The 26,164-nt window shown below is 38.2% G+C and overlaps 1 protein-coding gene across 6 annotated transcripts in view; it reads right to left on the bottom strand.

The window, feature by feature from the left end:
* gfra1a (gdnf family receptor alpha 1a) overlaps positions 1 to 26,164 on the bottom strand; it is a 62,219-nt gene that overhangs the window by 11,739 nt on the left and 24,316 nt on the right. For 4 of the 6 annotated variants that reach the window (XM_056760271.1, XM_056760268.1, XM_056760269.1 and 1 more), the window contains one exon: positions 1,416 to 1,767. In XM_056760271.1, coding sequence (XP_056616249.1) covers positions 1,416 to 1,767 — 352 coding nt within the window. Of the gene's footprint in view, positions 1 to 1,415; positions 1,768 to 20,243; positions 20,317 to 26,164 lie in introns of all 6 variants that reach the window. The other 2 variants (XM_056760272.1, XM_056760273.1) reach the window with 1 other exon arrangement.

Raw genomic sequence — 26,164 nt, 5'->3', positions numbered from 1 at the left:
ATACTGTACTCACGATACGGAAAAGAAGTCAACCGCAACCTCCGTTTCATGGTGACTTTAAATACACAGGGTAACGAGAATGCTAACAAGACACACCTGAAACAGAGATGACACAGAACCAATGACCAAAAGAACTACAACAGGAACAGGAAGTAAAATAAGTCCATGACATGAAGGAGAAACATGAGCTGTATCTGAATTCGTCCCCATCTCCTATATAGTGCAATATATAGGGTGTCCGCCATTTTGTAGTGTTGTCCGAATTCTGAGTAAACAACTCATTCCCTACATTTGTTCACTACTTTTTACCCACAATGCATTCTGATTTTGGGTGTACATCCGATGTAAAATTAGTTGTTTACTATCATCAACTTTTGAATGACCTGTCAAAAAAAAAATTGACTTCAAATTTTCCACTTTACTGTAAAAAATGATTTGTTGTTTAAACCTAAAAAAAAGATTAACCTTGCTGCCTTACAACTTTTATTTAATTCAACTTAAAAATATTATTTATTTTATAATATTTATCATTAATGTATTACAATTTTGTAAAATACTATAACGTGAATGTGATGCAAAATTGATATGTTAACTTAAATGTCACTACTATATTTCCACTTTCAAGTTGAATCAATAGACATTTTCCTTATTTCCTTCATTTTTACTTGTATTTTAATTTTGAATAGATCATTTCCTGGCAGAATTTTTTTGTAGGATTCATTTTACTACACTAACAGAGAGACACTGTACAAATATGTATAAAATGTGAATCGTAAAGACCTGGGGCGCGAGTGCAAATATGTTTCAGTTATTTGTACGGTTGTCTAAAGTGCGCCCCCAGAATGCCGAGCGGCTTCCTCTCTGAATGAGCAGGGTCATTAGCTGTCGCTCTCTCTGAGCCTTAAGACGTTTACGTGCCAAAACTACATCCACCGTGTACTAATGAATCCTTAACAAGCCATTTAGAGCACTCTGGGGTTGCCTCCCTCTCACAAACCAGATTTAGGGCTGCAGTATTTATTGCTAGACTTCAATAATCTCCACGTTTGTCCCCACGATGTGTTCTCACCTTAATAAATGCTTTATTTCCCTATAGATGCAGCCATGTCTGCACATGGGTAAGCGTGCCCCTAGTGGTGATAACTTGTTATTACAGCATTTGAGAGGCATTTCTTAGCACCTTTAAATAGCTCATTTTGGACAAGTGTTAATGCTCACAAGATTAGTGTCGCCTTGAGGTGTGGATGTGTGAGCGAGTACCACCTGTTTTTAACTTACTGGATAGACTTAATGTACTGATACCACACAATGACATCAATGAAGATCTAAGAAAATGCATGTATTGCATACTGTATAGCCGACAACAAAATAATTGTGCATGTTATAAACCATTACGAGTTTTCTCTGGTTCAGACCTGCAGATGTAGTTGGTCTTGCATGAGGCTTGGAGTGCGAGGCAGTTGGGCCTCTCTTTGTCCTCATACGAACAGGCTGGCACGATGGTCTGTCGTCTGCGCTCGGAGCAGGCCGACTGATCTCCTAGAGGACAGGAGCAGAAGAGCATGCCGTAGCTGTGCTTGGGCGGCACCTTGTCGAAGAACTGCCGTAGGGCCTTGTGGCATTTGCGCTTGTTGCAGACTTCGGCAGTTGAGACGCGGCTCGTGCAGGGGCTTATGTAAGCTGAGCGATATTTCTTGCAGGTGTCGTTTAGGTTGCAGGCCTTTGCTGCATTCAGACAGTTGTTCTCCTTTGCTAGCGCTGGCTCACCTGCAAAATACAAACACACATTGTATAACGTAACTAACATGAACTGATGCGACGTGCATTCTTCTAAATAAAAGTGCATTTATTACTGACCATATAGAGGGTTTAAAGGGTAGTTCACCCAAAAATGAAAATTCTGTCATGAATTAATCAATCTCTAGTTGTTCCAAACCTACATAAATTTCTTTGCTTGGACGAATACAAAGAAAGAAATTTGGACAAATGTTAGCAACCCACAGTTCAGAGGCATCATTGACTACCATAGTAGGAAAATGTAAAGTGTACTAGAACTGTTTGCTTTCCTTAATTCCTGGAAATATCTTCGTTTGTGTTCAACAGAAAAAAATACATTTATGCAGGTTTGGAACAACCAGAGGTTGAGCAGAATTTTCATTTTTGGGTTAACTATCCCTTTAATAGTGAAACTTGCTTAAAGCTGATGTTTCAGTGCCATGGCAGATGTCACTGAAATAGGTGCCTGTCTCTTTAAGAACATCAGAAAAGAAGGCAGACTCAGTAATGCTCTAAGCCTGTCAATCATTTTGCATGTCGGGTCAGGGTTTGGGGAGTAGTAACAGCAGTGAAATTTAGAAAATAATAATCAGAGAAATAAAAAGGGAACAAATTGACAAAGAAAGGAGTAGGATTAGGGTGACCACCCATCCTGCGTAGCGCGTGCGCGCACAGCGTTTGAAGCCCAATTCATGCGTCCCGCAAATTGAGGCCGTGTCACGCATAATCAATGCTTGCTCAAAAAAAAGTTGGTCACTCTATATCCTCGAGCCCCAGGCAGCCAAACGAACATTACTTGACAGTTCAGGACGCTACTGTTGCCACACCCACCCCTCAGTTGAACTGCTGACTAGGTTGTTCCGTTGTTGTCATGACAGCGTGCGCACATGCACACACTGGGAACATAGTTGCCAAGTCCGCTTGTTTTTTTATCAAATCGCGTTAAAAAATCCTAAATTGCGGGTAGCGTTTTTTGGGGCTTATCTAAAAAATGATTTGTTGCTTGTTAGAAAAATGCTGCTCATCCGTGCCTTCGTGAAACCAGGCTCTGTATCCTTACATGATTGTGAGCAACATTTCACTATTCGTTATCTCCCAAACTAAAAAAACAAAAGCAACTATACTTTTTGAAAAGGTATAAATATTTATATAGATAATATTTATAGAAAATCAATCATGATTAAAACAGTAAAGCAGTATCTTGTATTTTTTATAATAATCTGTTTTTAGAGAATCTCTTTTAAGTTCATCCCATCTTTGTGTGTCTCCACAATATTATTAAAAAAAAATACACATTGGGTGCCTTTTCATGAGCATACATCAGCAATTACAGATGTTTAGGGGAATAGGACATTATTAATATACAATGTAAGGTGGTATGTGCTAGAAATGTCCGAGGGGTGGGGGCACCGCCGCGCCATGCAATGTCCCACATTGTCCCTCAGAAACATACCCCGTGTCCCCCCTTGGGCTTATTAGCAGGTGGTCACCCTAAGTAGGATGCACAGCTATGAAACCAATGCGCCACAAAATGTTTTTTTGTTCATTTGAATACCCCACAGCACTGAAAACATTCAAATTAATCACCCCTTTTTCTACAGGTCTACCAAAACACAGAGGCTGTTTATAACTGTTTTTGTCCTGTCAATAAGACAGTGCTCATCCCTTTGGATCCCTGCAGCCTAAACAAACAGTCGTCTTGGCCGAGCTGCAAAACGGCCGGCGCTGCTCGGCTCCGGCCTGTCAGATGCTAATTGCTGGTTTTCTAACATATCCTGCTATTAAGTAACGTTTCTGAAAAAGCAGAGCTACAGAAGCAGTTTGAGTTATAATGAGAGCCAATTAAAAACAAGAGATGGGTTGTATTAGAGTAAGAGAGAAGCGTACATGTGCATGTTTTTGTGTGTGTACATACAGAATGTTTGGATTTTGAGGACTTGGCTAATAAGGTGCTTGTCTTTAAGGAGACTGAAACCTCAGATGTTCTAATTGTGGAAGTCGAGGAGTTCAGAGCTATTAAAATATTGTGCATACTGTAAATTAGATCATTTGTTCTTGGATACATTTTGAAAAACAAATATTGAAATACTCTTTTCTCAGCGTCTCAGCACAGTTTGTGATATTTTTGTCATATAAAACTTAAAGTGATAGTTTACCCAATTTTTTTAATCATGTACTTGCCCTCCTGTCATTTCAAATCTTACTTTCTTGGTCAGAACACGAAAGAAGATATTTCCAAATAATAGAGAAAAGTGAGATTTACTAGGTCTCCTCAGAAGAAACATACATACAATCTCCAATCAAAACAATCTTTAAAATAACAATTTTACAATGTGGTTAATTTAATGAATAATTATTATCTCATTTGTACATTTTAGTACAATTTGCTTTTGCGCCAATTGCAGTCAGGTTAGGGAAGGAGCTAAATTATAGTTTTTTTATGATTTACATTACATAAATTGATTCAAATTAGCTACGAATTTGTTACGAATATGAGAGCTGTGGCACAGTCACAGTTTAGGTTACGGAGATGACTTTAGATTGTTGGGGAACAATATGTAAAATATATATTTATGAGGGAACTGCTTGCCATATAAATATCCAAATCAAACCGCTCTTGAAATACTTGATTATAGTTTCAAAAGATCAACGTTGATATATTCGTGTAAATTATTTGTGACCAACAATCCTAAAATCAATAAAAAAAAATGAATCCTAAAGTCAAAACTCAAAAGTCAAATTTACAGTTGACACACAGTTCTTCATTCGTGCTGTTTTGCTTGTGCAAAATCTGAACACATAATTTCCCATTATTTCATGTTTGCTAAATTAGAACCCTGCACTTAAAGGGATATTTCAGAGGCAAAACGAAATTTCCCCATGTTTTACTCACCCTCAAGGCATCCTGACAGAATATGAATGAGGAAATTTAGTTTTGCTTCTGAGATATCCCTTTAACATCCCCAATAGCTTATTTATGGGTAAATCGTGATTACAAAAATGTAGTGTATGTTACTGCTAAGATTGTTGTATAGCATGCTGCAGGTCATGCATTCGACATTATGTTAAAATATATCTATATACTTACAGTATAAATCTTTTATTTAATTTCCTGACTTCGTTATTCCCCAAACTTTGCATATTGGTCCCCCTTACTTACAGATACACTTACAGATACACAGAACATTATCGTTACAATTAGTTACGCTGTGAATTCTGTTTAATTTTGCGGTACATTGTGGGTCGTAATCTAAAGCGTTACCAAACTCTGACTAATAATAAAAAAGGATAATATGCAGGAAAATCATCTTAGCAACTTAATGTTAAGTGACATTGTCTGTCTGTATGCCAGACCACAGCATATCAGAAACTAGACGATTCACTATAACCCTTTGACCTTCTGTAGAATGATGTAAAACAACACCAGCCCACTCCATCTGCTCGACGTCTGGGCTGTAATTCAGAACAATGTACACACACACATTTAAAGTCCATCTGCCCAGACAACATCTGCCCATTGAAAACCTTCAGCCCCATCACTATCTGTCTGTGCGCTTTTGCAAATGTGTGTTTGTATGTTAGACATTATGATATGCAATCATACCCATTTATAAACAGTGAGATTTTCTTTTATCAGAGCAACAATGGAGATACACATATTGACAATAGCAATCAAAAAAAAAAAGAAATAGCTGAGATAGAGTGAAATACTGTCAGATGTCTTATTTAAACAGAGACATGTTCTCTGTAGATGAAACGTCTGAGGATGTGATGTGCCCTCCGATCCAGTGCCCTGTGGCTGACAGGAATAAAATATATATTCTGCAGGTTCAAATGATGTTCTTCAGCTGTCTGAATCCTTAACCCTTGTACGAACCCATTGTTTAAAGCTAGAGACCACACTACACAAATGCATGCAACTACACACACGCACACACCCAGGGGTGCCGCCAGAAATTCTGGGCCCTATGGAAACCAAAATTTCTGGGCCCCCTTCAAATAGGAAAATAAAAAGGGGGTCTGCTCTTCTGGGCCCTAAATCAGCCTGGGCCCTTAGCATCGTCCTAACCTTCCACCCCTTTACGGCGCCCATGCACACACCCGACTGTAGGGACATACACACATGATACACATGGGGAATCATTTTGGCCCCATAATGCATACCACTACTGTCTACTGCTACTATAAACACATGCACACGCATGCACGTGCGCAAGCGCACACACAGTGGCCGTCTGGCCTGGTTGGTAGAACAGACAACCCTGCAGTGCTTTTAGTCTCTGATACAGCCTCAAATTGATTAGTGTCTCCGATCTCCTTCTCCCATTTGCTCTTATTATAAATTAATCGGAATAATGACCTTTCGGGACAGTGATGTGTTTATGTATGTGTTTTGCACATTTTATCGGACCATTGTTATTCATCTGGAACTTCCTCTGGCCAGTCCAACTGTGATCCAACTGTGGAACCTCAATTAACCTCAAGTTTAGTTGCAAAAATATTTATGAACAAATAACATAGTGAAATATTCAAGGCTGGGTTCAAAGTCACGCTAATAAGATTCATGAGTTTGAACACACATACTGATATAAAGTACACTTCACTGTGAGTTGTTTAGGATAAAGTATAAATCTTTAGCTAAATGAGATCATGTAAATTGTGTTCCTCAGGTTTGAGTGTCTTATCATGTCTTATCTCTTCTGTTCTAATTAAGAGCTGAAGAAGCAAATAAATCTGTCAAATTGTCACATTAAACAAGCAGTTGAAGCGGGTTAAAAATGGGAACAATATAGATGTTTAGTGTGTAGTCACTCATTTTTCTCTTCTAACATACCTTCTCGCCAGGATGAGACAAAAGAAGCCTGATTAAATCCTAATAAAGCCTCACCTAAGGGTTAATGGGAACCGTACATTGAAGCGAGGAGGGGAGGGTCAGCACCCTCCTCTCATACTTTATGTGGAACTGTAATGTCACCACCGATTAGCAGAGAGGTCGAGGATTTGATTAAAACCGCACTGTGATTAGAACCCTGTGTCCTCTAATAGTGTGTGTGTGTGTGTGTGTTTGACTCTCTCTCTCTCTTTCAGACGATTGCTTTCATTCACTGAAGGGTGGAAAAAGTGAATGATAAATAAATATAGAAACCCAGACATTGTAGTGGGGCTAAATGAATGGGAACAATTAACAAATACATCACAGCATTGACTGTTGCCGTGTGTCCATTTGTCACGAGGTACTGATTGATTTAGATTCAGTTTACGATTAAATGTCAGATTCTGTTTTTTTTCTCCCTACAGTAACATACATCCCTGGAAAAGAATTTCAAATTTATTTTCATTTTGTTTTTGAATTTGCTATTTATAGGTATGTGTAAAGGTAAAATGATCATTTTTGTTTCATTCTGTGAACTACAGTATTAACAATATTTCTCCCAAATTTCAATTAAAACATTGTCTCTGTTTGCCTTTATGTGCAGGAAATGAAAACTGGAGAAACAGGTCAGAATACCAGAAAAGTTGCTCTGTATTTTTTCAGACCACAAATAAAGAAAACAAAGAAATCAAGTATATGTTCATTTTTAAGCCATAAAACAGTAATATTTTTATACATATTTATGGAAAGCTCACAATTTCATATACCTGTTATGCTGTCAGTCTTTCACATTCCACTTGGATGATTATGTGTCACTCCTGAGGTTAAATTTTGTTGAAAATCAACAGACACTGGACTGGAATGACCATAATACATCTAGAAATGGTGATTGAATGAAACATTTAAAGCTTTTGATAAAGGCATCTGCCAAATGCCTAAATGTAAATTTAAAAGGTCTCTTTTTTTGTGGCTGTATATGGCTTGCTGAAAACAATGTTGATGAAGGATTATCTTAAATAATGAAAGAAGACCAGTCAGCCCTGACAAATAACTCTCAAACTGATGAACATTAAATGTAGATATGATAAATCCAAATACACTTGCTCCAGATGAGATGAATAGTTATAATAAGAGCAAAATTGCTATGATGTCTGCAAAGTACTTTCACTGGCTCTAATTTAGAAAGCACTAATTACTTCTTATTGCAAAATACTGTATGCATGTGGTTGTACTTTACCTACTGTATTATCACAGATCATAAAAGTCCATTTGTGCAGGTGGATGTTCGGTCCACAGAGAGTTTTCTCTACTCTAATATGTTTACAGTGAGAGAAACAGAGAGGCCAAATGAATGGAAAAAAGAAATGCTCTTGTTCCTGCCGTTTCCCACTTTGTAGTGTTTAATAAACTCTCTCTTTCTACAAACAATCTTCCCATGTAATAACGGCAAATGAAACCGTAGAACCTCTATAACTCAAGACCTCTGTAATTGATCCCTCAAGCTCTGTCTCTCTTTTCCTCTCTTTTCCGCTCGCTGGCATGGAAAAGGACAGTCCTTTGAGAAATTGCATTAGGACGCATTGGATTTCTTCAGGGACTGGTTATATATCCCAGGCAAGTTTTCGAAAAAAATGTGTGTTTGGTAAGAGAAGCCAAAATGTTGCAGGGACAATATTACAAGTCAGGGGTTTGAATAAGTGATTTTTAACATAAGAACTTAAATCAATTTTGAGGAAGATATTGCGACACTTTGAAACACAAGCAAGCCTTAGACAGCGAACTTATGAGTATAATCTTTAGTTTAAGATACATGTGCATACTAAGAAGGATTTGTTAGCAAGAACCATTTCATTTTCAGTATGTCAGTTATGCCCTCGTCCATCAATACATGGGGATGCTTGAGAAGTGAACATCCCCCCCACACACACATTCCCTCCAGCATTAGCATCAACATCCTGCCAGAACAGCAGACACATGGGGATTCATGGCCCAGACTGCGGCCCTGTACACAGACATGATCTGTGAGGCATTAATATGCAGAGCCTCTCAGTGTCACAGAGATATACCGCCTCGGCCCTAGAGCACCGGTATTCTAAGAGACATCCATTTCACAAGAGAAACTTCTACTAGGATCATTACACCTGCTGGTGTATTTGTATGAATGCAGGGAATCAGACAGCTATGATCAATTTCACATGATTGGATGAGATGAGCAAGACCATGTAAACAGGGAACGCTACTGAAACATTGCTGGACGTTTTAAGCCCGAAAAATCACGGGTGTCAATCAAGTAATTACATCAGAGAATTATGAGATAATGTGATACAATGATTAAAATGCAGCCTGGGATAACAATGTTTGTGGCTGTAAATTAAATGGAAGTAGATGCAAATTTGTGAAAATATTTTGCACAAATTTTAATTAACACTCACTTAAAGGATTATTAGGAACACCATACTAATACTGTGTTTGACCCCCTTTCGCCTTCAGAACTGCCTTGATTCTATGTGGCATTGATTCAACAAGGTGCTGAAAGCATTCTTTAGAAATGTTGGCACATATTGATAGGATAGCATCTTGCAGTTGATGGAGATTTGTGGGATGCACGAAGCTCCCGTTCCACCACATCCCAAAGATGCTCTATTGGGTTGAGATCTGGTGACTGTGGGGGCCATTTTAGTACAGTGAACTCATTGTCATGTTCAAGAAACCAATTTGAAATGATTCAAGCTTTGTGACATGGTGCATTATCCTGCTGGAGGTAGCCATCAGAGGATGGGTACATGGTGGTCATAAAGGGATAGACATGGTCAGAAACAATGCTCAGGTAGGCCGTGGCCTTCAAACGATGCCCAATTGGCACTAAGGGGCCTAAAGTGTGCCAAAAAAACATCCCCACCACCACCATAATTGCATTAATGAGAAATTGAACAGGTGTTCCTAATCTTTAGGTGAGTGTATATTCTATATTTCTCTTCCAGGTTTTTAATATAAGAGCTTGTCCTGGGTGATCGGCTCTGCGCATTCTGTGCTGCCTGCTCAAGGTAAATGGGATTTGAGGAAGCGTGTTGCTTGCAGTAACTGGAGGCTATACACAGCACTTTTGAAAAACTTGAACAATTACTAAAAAGAATGATTATGGGATTAGTAAAATGCTCCATTGGTTTACCTGCCTAAATCAGACAAAAAGAATGATTTCCATCCAAGCCCCGGTCTAGGGGGGCACTACTCCCCCCCAAAAAAATTGTGTGCCCCTCAAAATATATTCAGCTGACAATTACAGTAAAAAAGAAATACTTGTTATTAAAAACTAAATATTATTTGGATTATGATCTGCCAAAATAATCAAAATGATGCATGCAAAGAGCTATACTATACTGTATTTCTGGCCAACCAGAATATATGATTCCCCTCAGTTGAGGCAGTCTAGTACCCTGCCTTTCTCCATCTCTCATTTAAGTGAACTCAAAAGATGTTCCATTGTGCATCAGAAAGACTTCGAAGGTCCATCACTGATCACGTTGCACCAGAAGATTGTGATTGTATGAGGTCTTGATGAAATTAACGGACTTTAATAATTCAGACTTTTAATAATTTTCCACTTCATCGATCATTTCACTAAAGTATGAGAGAATGAAACTGGCCGGTGAAAATTTGAGTAAAAGTGCATCCATTGCCTGAGGCTTAAAAAGGCTTTAAATCTCAACAGTGAAATCAGCCAAAAGCAGCAGCGCTTGGTTCTGATTGGGCCGCACACGTTACCTCAAAACTGGCAGCGCTGATAGAAGCCATCTGCTATTCAGCTCAGAGATTTGTGCCGGCTTGCCAGGCGCCAATAAAATGACAGCTAAAACTACTATCGAGACTTGTGCGAGGCATCTGACTGCAATACTCATATGACATTTACCCGCTCCTGCGTCACAGCCATCGCAAAATGCCCAACACGCCCAACAGCGCATATTTAGCACTGTGCCTACTGGCTTTAAGAGTCAAAGGTCAAGTGAAGCGCACATCAGACTCTGTCAGGCGGATCTACTCATGGGTAAATCCTCAGAGACAGTGGAAATGATGTGGGAGGGAAAGTACTTAAATGACAGGCATGTTCAAAAGGCACCCACTGACTGAACTGCTCTTAACAGCACGAAAGAGTGAGAGATTGCTCTGAGTCAAACCCACTGAGGATGGAATATTGGGCCAGCTATCTAAACCAGTAGTGATCTACACTTAGAAATCACACAAATACTGTGATTGTTTCTTTGTTTTCATGTAAAAACTAAATGCAGAAGGCTGTTTAGCATGTCTAGGGGGTTCAAAACAGTGACACAAGCAGATGAACTTCAAATCCGCAATATCACATCTCTCGCTCACTCTCTCTCTCATGTGAAACCCCCATTTAATGTTATTGTTATATGAATTCTAATAACAAAAACAGAGTCTAAAGATGAGGTACCACACGCAGTTTCTGCCAATCTCATACAAATATTGAGTCCCTAAACAGTAGTATTGCATACTTAGTTTTTAGTTTGATCAAATTTTTTAAATGTCAGACAAAGCTGTACGACTATTTCTATTTTTCCGTGAGTATTGCCCAATAGGGGACTAAGAACCCTTGTTACGAGATGGTAATCCATGCTCGAAAAAAACTTTCCAAAACCTGTCTGAACTCTGGCGGAGTGAATCGAGCATTGAAATATTACATCATACGTTTAATGTTGACCATTATAACGCGGTCAGTTCTGGTACTTTTATGCCTCTGTGAAAAACGGAAAGGGCAAACCTTACAGCTTTAGCAGCTATGTTGGCCTACGTGCAGGGATTAACCGGCGCATAAATGATCCACCGTTCAGCCGGTCCTAAAAAAGATTGGGATTAAAGATCCCGAGTTTATCACAAGCAACAACGTTTTCGTTGGGGTAGTGAAAAAACTTCGCCAAGAAGGACGTGACAAATCATCCCGCCATCCCGCGTTAACTGTGGCAGACTTTGAGAAAATCACCCACTCTCCGGCATTAAATCCAAATACACCAGAGGTTCTCATCAATAAAGTCTGGTTTGACGTGCAGCTGCAATAGGACGCAGAGCTAAAGAAGATAATCGTCAACTGAAGACTGAATCATTTATTATTTGCAATGACGAAAACGGGCAGAAGTATGCAACAGTGTCTTTCAACGAATGCACAATTAATTGCGATATCCAGATTAATCTTAATAAACACCTTTAAGCATGCTTCCAAGCATATTTGATCCACACTCAAACACAAATGTTCATGTATAAAAATAGATACATGTTAATGTTAATAGATAAACACCACAGTCTTAAAGGATTCTTTTCATTGTGTGAAAACTCCGCTTCGCGTCGTGCCTAGCAACGCACCTTAGCTGTTATAAAATGCACTGTAACCCACGGCTTCTTGGGGCTTATTGCTTTATCGTATGTTGACCATGTTAAGCTGATAAGCCACCACGTTTAACAGTGTAAAGAAGTCAGAATGCATCAAATGTGCATGTTACCTCTGCTTTAAACAACCTTTCAAAGGAAAAATCTACATTCTATTCATAGGACCAAAATCAAATATTGAAGACCAGATAAGCAAAAAACACACTCAAAGTATGTTTGAACATTTTTTGCACTAACACACTAACATTTTTTGAAATACTGTGCCTTGTGACTTTTATATAAATTGTAATAAAATCATATGAAGCATCCTCACACTTTAAATAACTACATGCAGCAGTTGAGATGCAGAGCAGAAGTCATCATACAACGTAATCTCACTTATTCTGTTCTCGGCTTTTAGAGAGTGCGCTCTATTATTATCTTACTGATATGATGTTTCTCTTTCTCATCCCTGTCATCACTCAAAATGTCAGCTGCCAATCAAACCATGGCAAGAAAATTAGCAGTCTTTTTCTAAACTCTGCAAAATACAGCTTTTATTCAGAGTGAGAGGTTGCAGATTCGTAGATCTAAAAGATTTGAAATCACCTGAAATAAACTCTCTGCGACGATTAGATATTACACCTGCACTCTCAAAAGTGCTGGGTTGTTTTCAATCCATGACTGGGTAAAATATGGACGGAAGAAACGCTGGGTTATAAATTACCCTATGCATTTTTTAAGAGTGTAAAAGCGACTTGCCACCTACAATGTGACGGGATATAATGTATCAGACGAGGTAACATTTTAATAGTTCAATAGACAAAAAATTCTATAATTCAGGTCAATGACGGTTCACCAGATATCGAGAATTACAGATCAGATTAGATATGTGCACAATAGAATGTAACAACAAAAAACATATACAAAGGTTCAAATTGTGCTTCAAAAAGTTGAAAGAAAGTGTATTTTTTATAACATGTTACAATATAAAAGTAAACTAAAGTTCATATTTTGCTATAAGACAAACACCCTCTTCAACCTGTCCCTTTTATAATTGGGCTGTAGTCATGCTGAATTCACAAAGCATTGTAGACTCACGGTCTTGATTGATGATGCTCATTTTCTAAGCGCCGTCTTCAACACTTAAAGTGCATGTGACCCACTTCTCTCTGCTATTCGTTTTTTAATTTAACATCCACAGTGCCAAAATATGCCCTGAAGATAGATGACTACTGCTCTCCCAATCCTGGCAGGTAATGTTGAGGTACACGCAGCAAAAACAGTTGAGCTTGGCAGGGATGTGGAGAGAAAGAGAGCTAGAATATATACAGTGTGCTCTAAAGAAAGAACACCTGTGATTGACCAAACATGAGAAAATAAATGAAAAATGAAGTGTTGAAGGAAAAGAAGCATGTGATTCAGAAAGAAAGAAAGAAAGGCGTGGAGAGAGGGTGTTTCAATGTTCTCTGATCTAATAGGAGGAGATGTGCGGTCCCTGGAGAAAGTGTCTCTTCACCCTCAACGAAACACTGCAAAGACATTTCTCACATCAGAGACACCAACATATTCTTTATCTCTTGCTTTCTGTTGCTTCTATGAAAGCTAAAAACTGCTGCTGTTTCATTTAACTTCACTGTTGTTGGATTTTGAATATTTTATTTTTGACTTTTCAAACTAAAGCATATTAAATATAATGGATTGTGGGGGGAGGAAGCTGAAAACAATGCACACGCGTACGACATCCTGACATGTTTTCCCTGAGCTGCTCTCTTTAACAAACTTACACTAACAGGGAGGTATGGGGACCCATCCAATGAGGTCATTATTATATAATGACATTACCTAATGACTTCACAGGGGTTCCAGAGCCAATAACTGCCAGATAACTTCCCCTGTAATTATTTGGAAACACCAGTTTGTGCTTCCTCAACATTAAGCCAACATTTTAATCACATTGTCTGGGTGCTTCGTAGAGCACAGCAAGGTTGTTTTGTTGAGAACACGCTTTGATTAGCTGGATTAGTGATGGTCCTGAATTAAACCACAAAACATTTACCTACACCATTACATGCTACAGCACCACAGCATTTGTTGTTTTATTTTGTTTCATAAGACTCGAAAGGCACAAAGCTTATGAATGTGACGTTGACAATGTGAGTCACTATATGCTAACTTTGCTTCTGATAGGAAGATAGAATGTAATGGAGTGCCGCAGGGATGACATAGGCTGTTTCTCATTCCAAGAACGCAAAGAACAGACTTGTGTTCTTGTGGAGACCCGTCTTGCAAGGCAGCCTTGGAAGAGGTGCCGCAGTGACTTTTGAGAGTTTAAGTGGATTCCCCATACAATGCATCCTTGATATTGAGAACACATCCGGCTACTTTAATGCGTTCTCTGTTCTCGAGTATTGGAACCGAACTTTAGTGGGTTATTGATGACGTAGAGAGAGAACACAAGGACACAAGACCACTGAAGAACACATATTGTAAAAGGGCCATATATTTGTCTGCAAAACCCAGAAGCGAGTTAGCATTTTGGCACAATTGGTTTTCGGTTAAATGTCGCAAAAAAGGTCTGTGGTTTACAAAAGCTCTCGTTTCGTTTTATTCTACATAACAAACACCAATAATAACCTGCTTGTGACTTTTTAAAGCTTTACCCTGTCTAAAAAACGGCGGTTGCTAACAAGTTGCTAAATGCAACAGCAGATATTGAAGTAAAAATCTCACAAATAATGCAACATGGGCACAAATCTCCAAAAACGTTGGTTGTGATGAATTTACGGAGTAATTACATACAACATTTTTTAAATAAAGTTTAAAGAGTTGATGGAGGCTTGGTGGTGGTGACCTTGAGTGATTGTGGTGTAGTCTGTTTATAGCCTTGTGTTAGCTTTTTACTTCTGGCGTTTGTATTCAAGCTTCAAAATTAATGGGATAATTTGTAAACATTTCAAAATATATAGGTATCATGAATGTTTTAAATAAAATATCTTATTTTTTGCAATCTGCCAAAAGTCTGCGAAAAATCCACAGGCTTTTGGTCGAGGGAACCAGTGTGGGGCTAACTTCTGAGTTGACCTTAAGAAAACTTTGTCCCTGCAGCACTATAATATCTGTACAAATTCTGATAACTCACAACTGAGGGGGAAAAAAATAAATATTTGTATTTGTTTCTATTGAGTATTTGTTTCTATGTACTGTATTTCACAAAAGAATAAATCAACTTCACGTTAACAGTTTCCCTGAATAAACCTTTACATTCCTTCTATTTTAATCTCCTTGGAGGGCTCAGCACATTATTAATGAATCTGCACGGAGAGAAACACTGTGACTTTGAAACAGTGTCTTGTCAGGGTTTGTCAGGCCACTGGCAGCGTTCTTTACTGTGGTCAGATGAGATATGGTTTATGACCCCTCATTAATAGCCATTACTATGGAGGTCAGTCAGGACGAGCTGGTGGGTTATCTGCAGAGCTATAAACCACAACACAATGGAAATAGCTACATCAATCACTCATACACCTTTGACTGAGATAGAAAGAGAAAAAGTAAGGGCACCGGGCAGGAAAATGGAAACAGAATATTCAGAATAAACACAGATGAGAATCAATAGCGGGCTGATGATGAAATCTTTCATTGTGAGCGTCAATGATGAAACTCAGACACTCATAAATAAAGCATTTACAGTCTGAGCTCAAACTGATTTGCAATAGTTCCTGTTATATCACATGTATCCATACATCACAGGTGAGAAAACAATTTGCCAGCCTTAAAGAGAGAATTCACTGAGAATTATAGTGGTATTTATTTGCACACGCTATCTGAGTTGTTTAGCATCTGATTTACTAAAGGAATTATGCAAATCAGGTATTTGCATGGCACTATTCCTCCTCTTTTGGGAATTGTAATATTAGTAAATAAGTAAAGCTGTTGTATCCCCCATCTTTGATGGAAAATAAGGATTTACACAGTAAATGCTGTTGAGAGATATTCTGTATGTTTAAAGATAATAGATTATTCATATATAATAATACGGAACAGAATAAGTGACAATGTAGTTTGGACCCAAGAAATATCCAGTGAAAGACGACTGACTGCTGGACTTCAAACACAAGAGGAAATCATTCTCAAAGAAAATGCATATAAAATATATTACAGGGATCAATGAACATAGCTCGGGTTGGGTCAGTGCGCCCTTTACTTTTGCCTGCTTAAACCAGCTGAAAGAATCCTCACGGAAACTAAATTAATAAACACGACATCTTGCAAAGACTGGCTAAAGAGCCATTGGCTATTGTATTAATGATCTCTATTCATCTTATGACGTTACTGTGATTGGTTGATTACTCTGTTAATGAGGTAAAGCCGTCATATGATGTTCAGAACGGGCCTAAAAGTTGAGCTGTTTGCTGTGATTGTGGTAGCATGACAAACATCAAGTGGAACTAGAACATGAAATTTCATGTCTTTGCCATATTACCTCATAAATAAACCAGTGTTTGTCTACAGTATGTGTCTGTATGTCTTTAAACATGGAAATGGGGGAGTTTTTTAGCTTTAGCTTGTCTGAAAGAAAAGCTTTGGTCTAAAGGAGCCCAGAGAAAGATTAGTCAAAACCTGAACTAAATGCTTTGCTCTAAGTGGCAGTAAGCGTCCCAAAGAAAAAATCTCTAAAGCAGTACAAGACAAGTGTCAGGACTTTTATTTGTACTCACGAGTTAAGTGGTAGAACCCTGTGATGTATTTTTAAACACCAGGTCAGTACTTGGCAGTAGAAAGGATGGAAAACTTTGAAAAGGTGGATTGTGTTGAATGTGTGAATGAGGTGGTGGGTGTTTGCGAGCGCACATGCTGGTGATTTTGCTTTAGTGCAGACCACTGACCCACCGTATTGGACTTTGTGATGGACGGAACGTCTAGTTCAGCAAATGCTCTGAGCCATAGTACAAGAAATTGACTCGTATGCCGATCAATAGTCTGGTAGCGTTCTGTGAAATGAACATACCACAGGACACGTTCAAGGATTTGTGTTCATCAGCGAACAAGTCGATTTCTGCAGTTTCATGTAATAATTCCACTCTGGATGGAGCGCAGAAATATTAAGCACAGCTTAACATGTCAGCCAACAGCTCCCTGTCCAACAGACTCTGAAAAGACCAACGCAGCGCCGAAAGAGCCGTCCCAGCTTTAATTGATTCCAGAGCGCCATTGAGGACTTGTAACATGGGAACTCATCTCGCCCCCTCAGGGGTTCCATGTCCCATGGGGGTTTTGTTGCAGATGTGTTCGACAACACCTTTCTGACTAATTATTTTTGAAGAACAGAGGGTTTATTAATAAACGCCTACCACCAAGTGCTGTTGAAAACCATATCTTGTGTAACATGTTTAAACCCAGTTGGGCTAAAACGTATGCCAGAAAGTGCTTCCAAAAGGCTGTTTTTAAGGATGGGGCAACACTGATCGTATCGGGACTAACAGGAAATGTACAAAACCATAAGTAGGCCCAGATGATATTTTGTGGGGTTTATTTGCGTTTTCTATGGTGTTTTTGTGGGAACATTTTTGAAAGTCTAAGTAACGGACATAAACATGGTAGAATGTAGAAGAGTTGAGAATACTGCTCTCTTATTGAAAGTGAGAAGCATTAGCAATAGCTAAAAAACAACGAGAAGGTTATTGGGTTCCATGCCCATCAAACACAAATACTGATAAAAATGTTTATCATCAGTTTTGTGAATGATGAACATTTTTTTGTTGCACAAAAGCACATTATAACTTGATGTAGTTCATCTGAGATTAAATAGAAGTTTTAAAAGGTACATCAGCACAAAAAAGCTGTTGAACCGTCAGGTCAGAGTGAGAGCAGAAACTAAAATTATAATATAACTAAACTAGGATTGCAAGACACCTTGACCCAGATTATTTTTTCACATTTTTCAGGATTTAGGGAGTGTTTGACACCTCTTTATGAATGAGGGACATGTTATATAAACACTCATAACAGTTATTGAGAGGAGAGACTGTGTCTGGGTTGAAGATCACTGACATCATAACAGGTGTTTAAGTCGCTCTGAGCAGTGTGCCTGTATGTATGTTTGTCCATATTCATCCCCTGTCTGTGCTACACAGTGCCAGGCTATTATTGTTGCAGCTGTGACTGTAATTAATGGCTCTATTCTGGTTTGTGGAATGATGAGGAAACAGCCTGGTGAGCATCAATGTGACACTCCGAGTTTAACTTTGACCTTGTGTTATGATAGAGCACATCACTTAGGAACAGAGGTCATACAAAGTCATGCCTCCACTCTCACAATCATGACAGAACTAGATGTCTGAGAATTAATTTGTCATGCAATTCTATTAGATTAAATCGTATTGTGCACTTGACAGTAGCTATGACATGGTTATATTAAATGTATATTTTAAGAGTTGTGTTCCAAAATGAGATATAAAAAATCTAAAATCATGTTTTTTTATTATGTTATGATGTTTTTATGTTGTTTTATTGTATAAATTAGCCGTATGTTTTTGTCATTATGGCTTAAATCAAAACAAACCAACTGCAGTATGATAATTGAAATGAACAATAAAAAACATGATTTTTGAAATTTTTTAAAAACAAAGTTTCCTTTTATGCCCTAAATCACCAGGAAAGCTTTATTTTTTTGCATTGTTTATATACCTTGTATGACTTTCTGTGTTTAGATGTTGTAGTGGTCTGCATTTTGATACAGACACCCTTGTTTCATTAAAGCTAACTCTGGTATGGGCAGGTGTGTGAGGACAGTAGGCACACATACAGTACATCTAGATAAACAGAGAACACCTGCCTGCCTCTGTTTTGATCCCATGAGCCAAATCTGTGCTCGGCTGACATTTTAAGAACGCATCAAATAAAACATCCGTCCACTCACATCTCTCCTCAAAGCTACAGTATACTGATCCTATAAGAGCCAATACTTTACAATACAATTACATAATTTTGTTGATATATTTTTTAAATTTCTTTTATATTATTGTAATATATTTAATTTAGTTTAGAATTTAATATTTACTTATAATTGTTATATATTCTAAAGGATCAATTGAACCAGAGGAAGCACAAAAATCAAATATTGAATGCCCTCCGGACATCACTTATGGTCACCGAATCTCGAATTTCTTTAAGTCTTCTCTCTCTCTTTCTGGTCAACAGACTACGGTCTGCCTCAGACAGCTCTTTTGCTGAAAGCTTTTTGGTTAGCTGTATTGTAGATCCAGAAAGCTGAAGTATTACTGCAGACACTGTGCAGATGTGTAAAGTGTTTGAAATGTGGCGTTCTGGTGATGGAGCATTCACAGGCTGCTGGGAATATGTCTGTCTTTCTAATCTTTTATCGCATCGCTACTTCTGACACTCTGTTTGTCAAGGATGTACTGGGAACTTCAACAGGTCAAAAAGCTAAAAGAAGCAATCCTCCAGTGACCTATGGATGATGGAAAGGGTGGTAAAACGCAGCGAGGTGACGTGTTATCTAAACGTTGTGGAATCTTTAGTCATGTTTTTTGTGAAGATATTTTGTAAAATAAGATAAGACTGGATAAGAAAACATCTTGTCCAACACGGCCTTTATATGTTAATTTAGTATAGGGTTGAATTGCTAATAAATATATGTTAGCTTTTCTTTTAATACGTACTCAGGGCTGTATCAAAAGGAATTGAAGCCTATCAAACAAACACTAACCCAATGTTCTACAACTCAGCAAAACCAGACAGAAACGGAGTAGAATGCAAGGGACAGCATTCCTCAAAGGGTTCATCAGATGAAAATCTGCCTTTTCTCGCATTTAAGTGCTATAATCGGGTCCTAGGAGCATCTACTAACTCAGAAAACGTGAAAAACAGGAATCCAGTAAGTTTATTCTGATGTGCCTTTCCCTGTGAGCATGTGAGAAATCGAGCCGTTCAGATTTCGCTCCTGTTGTGACGTAGAGGGAGGCTCTTATGATAATGTTACCGCCACCTTATTTACACAATTCCACCCACGGTGCTGCCGACATTGTTGTTCTCACAAGCAACAGCGGTGTATGTGACACAATAGTTAAAGTTTGTGAACAACAAAAGGTAATGTAGTTGACTGCACAGATGAACACAAGGTTTGTTTAGAGTCCCAACCTTGAAAGAGACGAGACAGGAGTGGATTTGTTTTATTTTAAGTGGAAATACCAACCTGGGACAGTACAAGAAGGATTGATTTCAAAGTTGTTCTCAAGAGGGATGGAGACCAATTCATCGAGACAAAGCTGCCGATGAAGTAAATACATATCATCAGTCTGAATTGAACTACATGGACGGTAAATTTAGGAGGATAACATTAGCATATGATATCTAAGGGAGCTAAATCAGTCATAGGCTAAATAGATCCAAAGCCAGTGTTAAACTTACTCTATATTTATATGTTATTTGGTGCGGTAAGTTTAGTTTTTTAAACATCTCAAATCATTCGTACTTAGACTTCAAAATCCATCACAGCAAACAGAGCATACTAGTTATGCTCTCACGTTGTGTGTGTATAACTTGTCAATGACAAGCGCTAAAATCCACGTAATTCCGCTGCGATCTGCACGATTCTGTGGAATTTAGGCAAGCATACACATTACTAAGATGCGCTGTTTACTGTGACCGATTTTTTTGTCTCAGGACGAATGATTTGAGACGTTTAAAATGAAACTAACTGTGGCAGGGGTTCAGGAAATATCATTTAGCTAAACGATTGCAGTACTACACGTGTGTTGTGTTGACACGCCGGATGGAATGGGGTGGGGGGCGCAGTAACTTATTTTCATTTAAAGAGACATGCACCAAAACAGGTTGCTGTGAGCATAGCTGTTTTTGACAAGGCGAAAAGGGGTTTGTTTACACAGCCATTGAGTGTTTTTATGCAAAATATTTTACAGACATTTCATGAATACCCTAATAAATCATAGCAACTTGTTGAAAGTGCTCATACGATGAGCCCTCAATGCTTTAAGTATCTTCACTTAATTAATTTGCTCTCGCAATAATGTAAATTTAATGTTAAGAGAGATCTCTACAATAGGGACTAGACACATGACCTGCATTTGGCATTTTGGGATATTTACCTTGCTTAATCTAGAGAAGCTTACATCTGCAAGCGTTAATGAGGCAAAATGGAAACAAATGAAGTGTGTGTTCCCATTACTCTTGAGTGTATCCAAAGAGACCAAAAAAACTGATGTGATGCTGGTGAGAGATAGAGAGAAAGTAAAAGAGAGAGGGAGACTTTCTGTTCTCTACTGAAAAAACACCTCTTAATCTGTTTGTGTTCCACCTGAGCTCAGAAGCATCGGCTCCAACAGAGGTGATGGAAAATAAAATAAAGGGGAGGAGAGTGTGTTTACATGGATCGTGTATATCCTAAGCTTAGGGGTAAATGGGATGAATGAGATAATTATCTTGACATGTCAGTGCCATTACTTAAACGTAACCAGATCTACAGAGCATTGAGTTAAATGAATTACTGTTCCCACAAATCCCCTTACAATAAATATACATTAAATATACAAACATAATACACTCAAACCATAACCGTGCATTGGGATTTAATGTGATGTATTGTGTATTACTTTGAATTGAAAAACTTGCAAGTCCACAGCTGGTTGTGGGTAATTGTAATACAGTTCAAAGTAGGGAAGGAAGGAGACGGGAACCGGCGAACATTCAATAAAGTTTAATCAAAATAAGCAAACAATAACACGGAAGTAAAAGAATATAAATACAAACTTAACACATGTCCGGCCCGGTCCTCTCTCGTCGTACATGCCTATATAGGTAAGTACTAGATTTATACGTTATTTTTTTTTTAAGGAAAAAGATTCAACTTTGTTCTCTGATTTTGCTGACCTGTACTTTCAGATAATAGGTCGAAACTACGCCACTTAACAAAGAGTGTGTACCAATATTTACGTTTAGTTCTAGTGTCTTAGAAAAGCTGTAGCATGAATCTGTGGCTAAAAGTCTTTAATATAAAGTCACAAACAACAAACAGTGTGCGCAAACAGGCTGAAATAATTTACCCTATAAACACCAGGTATGAGGTTTTTGGGGGAAGTTGCATAATTGATCAAGATTAATGAGGATGTGTCATTTTTGTTGCCATAGTAACTTGCAATAAAGGAATTCTGAAATACCCAATTCATTTTGAAAATTCACCAAACATCTTGAGGGCAAGTGATTATAATACATTATAAATCTACAGTAATACTCCCATACAAAGTCAAATTTGATAATGCATTAAATGAGTCAACAAGCACGACATAAAAATATTTCTGGGTAAAAACAACTGGGGAAATTATATATACAGTATATATCTATGCTTCATTATGGCATCTGTTGGAAAAGGGACAAATAAATAATGACAATTATTTACTATTTATCTTTATACTTTATATTTTTTAAGAAATCATAACCTTTTCTAAATTGCAAGTTAAGAACTGTTTGCCAACTTGTCTCTTGTAACTTCACTCTTGTCATCGGTCCGGCTGATTTTGTTAGCATTATTCCCAGACAGACATGCAAATCCCTACTTCACTAATGATTCACCCACTTTACTCATTACATCAGTAGCTGCACGTGTCTTTAATCTGCACTTTGGACACACAGAAACTAAAAAAAATGCATATCTCAACATACACTATAATACTTTTAACTCAATTGAAGCAAATGGATCTAAACTAACCTTAATAAATGCCAATGTGAATAATGTCATGATTTAAAACAGCAAGCAGAAGAAATGTGACCTGTATTTCATTATCATTCTCTTTCCAGCCAACACTAAAACAATAGCCTTTCTTAAAAGCAAAGCTCCCATTGTCACTTTTATTTGACTAATGTTATAGACAGAAAGAACAATAAATGGATTCACTTTTAACAGCTTCTGATGTACACAATGACTCCATACACTGTCAACCCCCCTCGAAACCAAGAGGAAGTGAATTATGTTGTTGGTCTACAAAACTTATGAAGAGTTTTTGCAGTGCTGTGTTTAAACCTTATTTAAGGTTTAAATAAGTTTGAGTTTCTCTCATTCACTTGTCCTCTGTTATTTCAATTTGCTGATTTACACACTAAAGGACAATGTGCAATGATAAACAGTTAAAAAGCCATATTCTGGGCTATACATTGTGCATCATTATAATAGATTGACTATTACAAACAACAGGTCATTCATACAAATCAAACTCATAAGAATCATACACAACAAAATACCGCTCTGAATCTGAATGTCAGTGTTTGACCGGCTAACTGTACATCATCACTTACATTCTGTAGATGCTATGACATGTTAAATAAAGCTTGTAAGATTATCTTTCAGTGCCGTTTTCACTTTGCTATCTCAATTTGTTAAGACGCCCAATTACACTAGACAAGATTTACATCTAAACATCTGTATCAAAGACACAACCTCTGTGTCAGCAAATTCCCTTAGCTTAAGTAAAGGAGGAAAAAAGAAAGCAGACGTATTGTTTTGCTATAAAACATTTGTGTTTTGGATGACTGGGTCCTGTCTGTGAAAACATAATTAATCCCTAATGTACCCCCAACCCAACAAAGAACCATCTCTCTTAGCTCCAAACTCCCCACAGTTTTTCTAATAACACAGTCTGCTCTCTGCTCTGAGAGAGACACACAATTATTCCCTAAATCATGTATGAAAAGCATTAGGTATGTTTATTGTAATTCTAAAAATTAACGTCTAAATGCAGCCCTTCACTTAACAATTGCCCACCGGCAACGAACCATTAATAACTATAACATAAAGCACTTTTTAATCTCCGTCTTAATACTTGCACATCTTTGCGGGAGATTATTTATTCCTGCGTTCATAAAAGATATTGAACAGTTAATTCTGCTCTCAAGGCAATATAATGCTCTCATATGGCGCTCTAATAGTTTACAATACATGTCATTCAACAAGAATGATTCAGATTAGTCGTAGACTATTTTTTAAATACCCTTTGCCAACCCAAAGCATAAACAACTTTGCTGCAACAAAGCAGGTCTGTGAATTAAAATCGGTTGATGCGACGGTGAAGTGTATGCAGAACAATAAACACTGTTTGTTAAATGTAACCGAAAACAAGCTCAATTGACCTTGACCTGGCAGTCTAGACTCATTCTGTCAGTCACACTGCAGGATGCCCTTCAATGAAGCATTTCAGTCCGATTTGCCAATCACCACAGCTTAAAGAATTTGTGCAATTGTGAAAGACACAGATCCTCGGGGGGTTAACAGTCTGGCCTCAGAACTGTATAATTTGTCTATGGACTGCTAAAATAGTGTAACGGCAAAATGAAAAAATTAGGTGAGAGGAGAGAACAGAAATTAATGATTACATTCGTGAAAAAAGCAATAAAGTATGTCTGTCATGAAGATATATGCATGTGTGTATATAAGGCGTCTCAGTCTTTCTGTTAAACTGATAACACCATTGCTTCTTGCATTTTAAATTCATAGTGCTTAATGTTATGAGGCCTCTTAATCCTCAGAAAATCAATGCCTAATAACCTATGAAAATGTACATTTGCTCTTTTACTATCGCCAGAGGCCCAGTCAGGCACCCCGGGGGCCCGTCTTTCAATTCCCCGTATTAGCAGTAAAAAACATAAACCACCATTAACGATGGTAGATTTGTGCCGCTAAAGCGATGAAGCTGCTGCTCTGATCCCATATGGGATAGAGATCAGCTCCAGGAATGATGTTGGCATGATGGAGACAGACAAAGAGTCTTATACAGACCTTTAGGACACTGGTTCTCAAACCCCCTTTGTGTAGGGTGCATTGCGGCCCCCCCAAATAAAAACGTATAACCTTAAACTCAGAATTGTAATTAAGCCGAAAACAGATTCAGTTATACAATGCTGGAACATCAATTCTTTTGATTGTTAATTTTTCAGATTTTTCATTGAACAAAATTTATAATACATTTTTTTATTTTTAAAATGCTACAAAAACGAGTTAGAAAGAATCATGATATTACCACGGTGTAATTTGAACTGGCATGGCATCAAAACGCCATGGTACAGAAGCAATCTATATATGCTGACATACTGCATTTATGTTTGACTGTCTAGCGCAAACACGTTCTCGAATCAGTCTGTGTCTGTGTATATGAGCTTGTGTAATTGTGTCGTCTCCGACTGTCATTTCCAATAAGCCCCAATCCTCCACCCACCCCACCCCACGCTTGACCTGTTTCCATATAAACACAGGAGGCTGCAGGCAGAGCTAAAGCTTAACCATCCCGAGGATGGACGCCTTCGAGGCTTAGGGTCCCTCATCTCGCAAGCGACAAACCTAGCAGACCCAGTCGCTCTCTCTGCCACCCTACTATAATTACCCCACAGAAATGCATGTACGTGCTTACAGCCTGCAGGGCTGATCTCCAGCTGCCGTGATATTAACTCCGTCAGGTTCTTCTGCTGAACAGAGCTTTATCACTCGGCTCTCAGGAGAAGCTTGGCACGGCCGTCCCCTTAATAACATACATAACTTCTCTCAAGCACAACATCTTCTCCATGTCCCTGACAACTGAAATAGTGCTCACTGGGTAAAACAAATCAATGTCCCTATCTTCTGCTGTCTGTGTGTAAAGGCATGGAGAGGTTATTTGGCATGTGTGGATAAGAAGAGACAATAAAGAAAAGAATAAATTTCGGAGCAAGGAAAAAATAAATACACTAAGAATTGAATATATATGTATATATATACATATATGATCTTTTTAAGATATTACTTTGAGACCTCAGATCATATGTGCATATTATTCTTATTTTTTCTTGGCAGAGTCTCCTTTGACATGGGTCACAGTATCTGAAGTTAAAAACGATCCTTGATGTGACACCTGTCTGGTGAGCACACAGACACCTGAAAAAAACATACCATCTGTTCAATGTGATGCATAGGGCAAATACTAAGCAACAGATATAACATCTTTATGACTGAGCGCTCTGTCACGGAATGATGTGCTATGACGACTTCTGTTTCTGGTCAATGACATGATATACATTCTTTCCTCAGCCCAGCAGATTCAGAGTCGAATCCAAAAAGCTGCCGCAGATGCACATCAG

Source organism: Triplophysa dalaica, chromosome 11, assembly GCF_015846415.1.
Source record: "Triplophysa dalaica isolate WHDGS20190420 chromosome 11, ASM1584641v1, whole genome shotgun sequence".
Classification (NCBI taxonomy): Eukaryota; Metazoa; Chordata; class Actinopteri; order Cypriniformes; family Nemacheilidae; genus Triplophysa; species Triplophysa dalaica.
This window is presented reverse-complemented; position numbering and strand designations above follow the sequence as displayed.